The following is a 4,463-nucleotide window of genomic DNA, read 5'->3' as shown; positions in this document are numbered from 1 at the left end:
AGACAGTTCCTAAGGAACAATCCTTGAGGCTGACCTGTCTCCCACACGCGCATGTACACCCCCCACCTGTTAAAGTTCACATTCACACTTAAAAAAAAGCAAAATACTTTTTTATTTAACAAGTAACAAAAACCGCTTCCATTGTACTTTTACCACAAAAACAGCTAAGTCTTTTATCCAAAGAGCCCTGGGTCTCAGGAAATATTCTAACATGCTCTTGTAGGAAATGAATTCTCTTTCCTTTCCAACAGAATGTTTTTCTTAGGCCAAACTTCAGCATTTCTGTATTATAATCGCCAGAGAGAGGTGAAAAATGTCCCAAATTCATGAGATCGGTGTGTTTCAGAAAATGAGTATTATTAAACAGTCTGGAAAAATCAAAGAAAGTACACCAAGGCAGTCTCTACTTTGACTATGAATGAATATTCTTATGGTATAATTTGGTGAGATTTCACCACTGAGTATTGTAAGGTTAAGGTCAAATCAGGCTCAATACATGCGATCCAGGCCAACAAAATCCTGCTAAAAAAGTAAATAAAAATAATTATAAGTGCTAGAAACACATCAAATTAGGATTAAACATAAATCCTAGCTCCATTCTTTACTGTATGTGTGACGTTGGGTCAGTTAAATCAATTGTTTCCTATCTTTAGTGTTATCATTTGTAAAATAAGACTGTTTTCCTCAAATGGGTTGCTGTTTATCTTTAAAAGGTTAGCACTTAATTCTTTTATTGATAATTGTGTACAAGTGTAAGGAAAGGAGGGTGATGAATGCACACCACACACATAGCTGTAAGAGGACAGAGGATAGTAAGTGGCATATTCATCAATCACTCTCCACCCTACTTTGTTTAGACAAGGTCTCTAGGGATGGTCATCTAGAGATGGCTCCCTGGTTAAGAGATCTGACTGCTCTTCCAGAGGACCAGGATTCAATTCCCAGCATGCGTATTGTAGAGCTCACAGCTATCTGTCTGTATCTCCAGTTTCAGGGAGTCCTATGCCCACTGCTGGCCTCTGCACAGAGCTGGCATGAAAATGATGAAGACAAACAACATGGTTGTACATGAAGGAAAAACATGGGAACACATAAAGGAAAATTAAGAACTTAAAAATGTATTTCCATTTTAAAATAAAAGTACTACTACATTAGGAAAATATTAACACTTTCTGGAGAATGTTTACTTTTAACTAACTACAAGGACTTTAAATAATTTCAGTAGCTTAAGTTAACCAAGTTCCAAGTTAAACAACCTACCTTTACTAAGAATTATGGGACTAACATCATGAAAATTTAACATAATGTCTTTGATTTTCTCTTACAATTTTACATAAAGTTATACTGTTTACATATTAAAGAAAGGAAAGCAGAAAATTATTTGTTAGAGGACTAGAAATCATTTCAACTACTCAAAGAGGTACTTACAATGCATGCTTCTGTCTTCCCTCTCTGAGACCTTGAATGTAATACACCAGATTGTCAAAGAAGAGCTTCATCATGTTCAGTTCTTTTTCTGCCCACCTGGCCCAATTAAAAGAAAATAATAATTTTAAAAGGGAAAGAGAACAAAAGATATACCTGAAAAGAATAAAGTGTAAGACATCTTCAAATGTGTAAGTTTTTGTCTTGATTTGGCTTGGCTGATTTTCAAGACAGGGTTTCTCTGTGGAGCTCTGGCTGTCCTGGGACTCGTTCTGTAGATCAAGCTAGCCATAAACTGTTGGGATTAAAGATGTAAGTAAGCATGCCCAGCTGACAACAAAACACCTTTAGTCCCAGCACAAGGGAAGCAGGGTACATCTCTATGAAGACCATGCTGGTCTACTTTGCAAGTTCCAAGCCAGCCAAAGCTGTATTAATAAGACTCTGTTCCCAAACAAACAAACAAACCCTCATAATTTTTCCTCCTGGGCTGGAGAGATGGCTTGGTAGTAAAGACACTGGTTGCTCTCCCAGAGAACCCCCAGGTTCAAGTTTCAGCACCCACTTAGCAATTCACCACTATTACATCAATCCCTGAGGGTAAAATGCCTTCTAGCTTTCACAGGCACTGGACCCATGTGATACACATAACATGAAGATAAAACACGCAAACACATAAAATTTAATTAAATAAATAAAATGAACTTAAAGTAAGAATTTAAAAAGTTTTCATTTATTACTTTATTTTTCATGTTTTTTTTGGATTTTTTGTAGGTTTGTTTTTGCTTAAGTGTTCATCTGTGCACCATTTGCATGCAGTGCCAAAAGGAAGCCAGAAAAGGCTGTCAGCTCCACTGAGACTAGTGGTTTTAAGTTGCCATACGGATGCTGAGAATCAAATCCTAGAAATGGCACCTGTGCTCTTAACTGTTGATTCATCTTTCCAAACCCATAATTAGGGTTTGAAACAACAAAAAACAAACAAACAAAAAAAAACTAACACTCGTGGAGGGACAAAATTACTCATTTGGTTTCCCTTTGTTTTGGAGACCATCTGATGAACTCACTATGAGCAAGAACTGGCTACAGAGCAAGCACCAAGTGAAGTAGGCAACAAAGTCAGATTGTCTTAAATCAAAAACAATACATAAACCAAATGAAAAAGCCTAAGAGATTAGAGTGTGAGATATACATGACACACCAATTGCTGAGTACCGGGGTAACTACTAAGCATAGGAGTGCAGAGCTTTTTCCTATCAGTAGACTACCCTTCAAGGAATTATTTTAACATTCATTAATCATAACTCTCCATAGGTATAAGGGAATAATAAAGTAGTATTAAGATTATCACTATAAGGCAGTTTTGTACCATATTCTAGTGAAAGGAAAACCTAAGACAACGTGAATATTTATTTTACTACAGATCATATTCAGTATTCTACAGTGGTCACATATAATATAAACCTTCTCCCTAATATTAGAGCATCAATATCATTCTCAAACTACAAAGAAAACAAGTTTACCTATAAATAAATAATGTTCATATGGGGAAAAGACAGCAAAGAATAGCAAAATATTTAAATTATAAAACCTAATTTCTCTCCTTAGGCACAGAAAAAGCTACTACAAAATCTGATAATATAACTTGCAAAAAAATCTTAAAAAGAATTTTTATCTTTTATTCACTTACATTGTAATCCAATGTGTATCATAACTGCTACCAAACTGTTGAAAAGTACCAAACAGTTTTGGAAGAAGACGAAGTGAAATCACTACTGATCTGAAACAGTAAAAATACATATTCATAGAATAAAACAAGTAACTCCTAAATATCACAGAAATCCAGTCCTTAAGAATCTTAAACATAAAATTTCTTAATGTACTTTACATAGAAGTACATCCTTACAAAAATAATTTTGTTCATAATGCCTATTTATGTTTAGTTTCAAAATTTTCAAACCAAGACTTAAACTAAAACTTAGGAAGCAGTGGTGTGATGCACGTCTTTAATCCCAGCACTCAGAAGGTTGGAGGAGTTTGATGCCCATCCTCCTGGGCTACAAAATGAGTTTCAGGGCAGGCTCCAAAGCTACAGAGAAACCGTTTTGATGGGAAAAAAAAGAAAAAAAGAAAAGAAAAGAAAAAAAATGTGTGTGTGTGTGTCTCACATGTCGCAAGACACATGTGGAGGTCAGAAGATAACTTCTCTAAAGTCTGTTCTCCTCTTTCCTATTGTTGGTCAAATGGAACAAGCTCTGGTTTTTAGTCTTGGCAGCAGCAACTTTACCTACCTGAACTTTCTTTTCAAAATAAACCTTGTATGGAGAGCTGATGTTCAAAAGACTGCAACAAGGAAGTTACTCTGCTACTTATAAAATCACTCCCCAGAAACAGGCCGTCTATGACTGGACTGGTTTAGTGCCAGACGTCACAGAAACATGCCATCATGTCAGAGAGGGGCCCTCTTTCTGGTCTCATTCATTACTTGTGCAGAAACAAGGTCTCACTATTTAGTTCAGATTGGCCTCAGATTTACAATTCCTCTCTTAGCCTCTCAAGATCTGGGATTATAGACATGTCTGACAATAAGTAACATTTTCTACATTGTAAAATCTGTTTTACTGCAGTATGCATGACATAAAAACTTTATATATTCTATGTACTCAACTCTATGAGTTCCTAACTTCATTCTTTTACACATGCTAGAAGTTGAGACAAAAAAAAAACCCTTATCTCCTTAGAATGATTGTTTTTAGATACGTTAATTTCACTTCTTCAGCTTCTTTATATACAATATGAGAACGTTCAAGAACTTTAGATGCAGTTTGAACAAAATAACCACACTGTGTTGCGAGTATCAAAGGTAAGTTGTGTATAGAAGTATCATAATGAATCCAATTATTTAGAAAATAAATACACTCTAATCATTAAAAAAAATATAACATAGGGGGCTGGAGAGATGGCTCAGAGGTTAAGAGCATTGCCTGCTCTTCCAAAGGTCCTGAGTTCAATTCCCAGCAACCACATGGTGGCTCACA

At 35.7% G+C, this 4,463-nt stretch overlaps 1 protein-coding gene across 1 annotated transcript in view; it reads right to left on the bottom strand.

Annotated features, from left to right (window-relative positions):
* Usp34 (ubiquitin specific peptidase 34) overlaps positions 1-4,463 on the bottom strand; it is a 180,481-nt gene that overhangs the window by 102,070 nt on the left and 73,948 nt on the right. The window contains exons 19-20 of the mRNA XM_013353501.1: positions 3,116-3,205; positions 1,429-1,524 (exon numbers count right to left, since the gene is read on the bottom strand). Of these exons, the coding sequence (XP_013208955.1) occupies positions 1,429-1,524; positions 3,116-3,205 (186 nt within the window). The remainder of the gene's footprint in view (positions 1-1,428; positions 1,525-3,115; positions 3,206-4,463) is intronic.

Source organism: Microtus ochrogaster, unplaced genomic scaffold (genome assembly GCF_000317375.1).
Source record: "Microtus ochrogaster isolate Prairie Vole_2 unplaced genomic scaffold, MicOch1.0 UNK9, whole genome shotgun sequence".
NCBI classification, from domain to species: Eukaryota; Metazoa; Chordata; class Mammalia; order Rodentia; family Cricetidae; genus Microtus; species Microtus ochrogaster.
The sequence above is the reverse complement of the archived record's forward strand: the minus strand, read 5'-3'. Positions and strand labels throughout refer to the sequence as shown.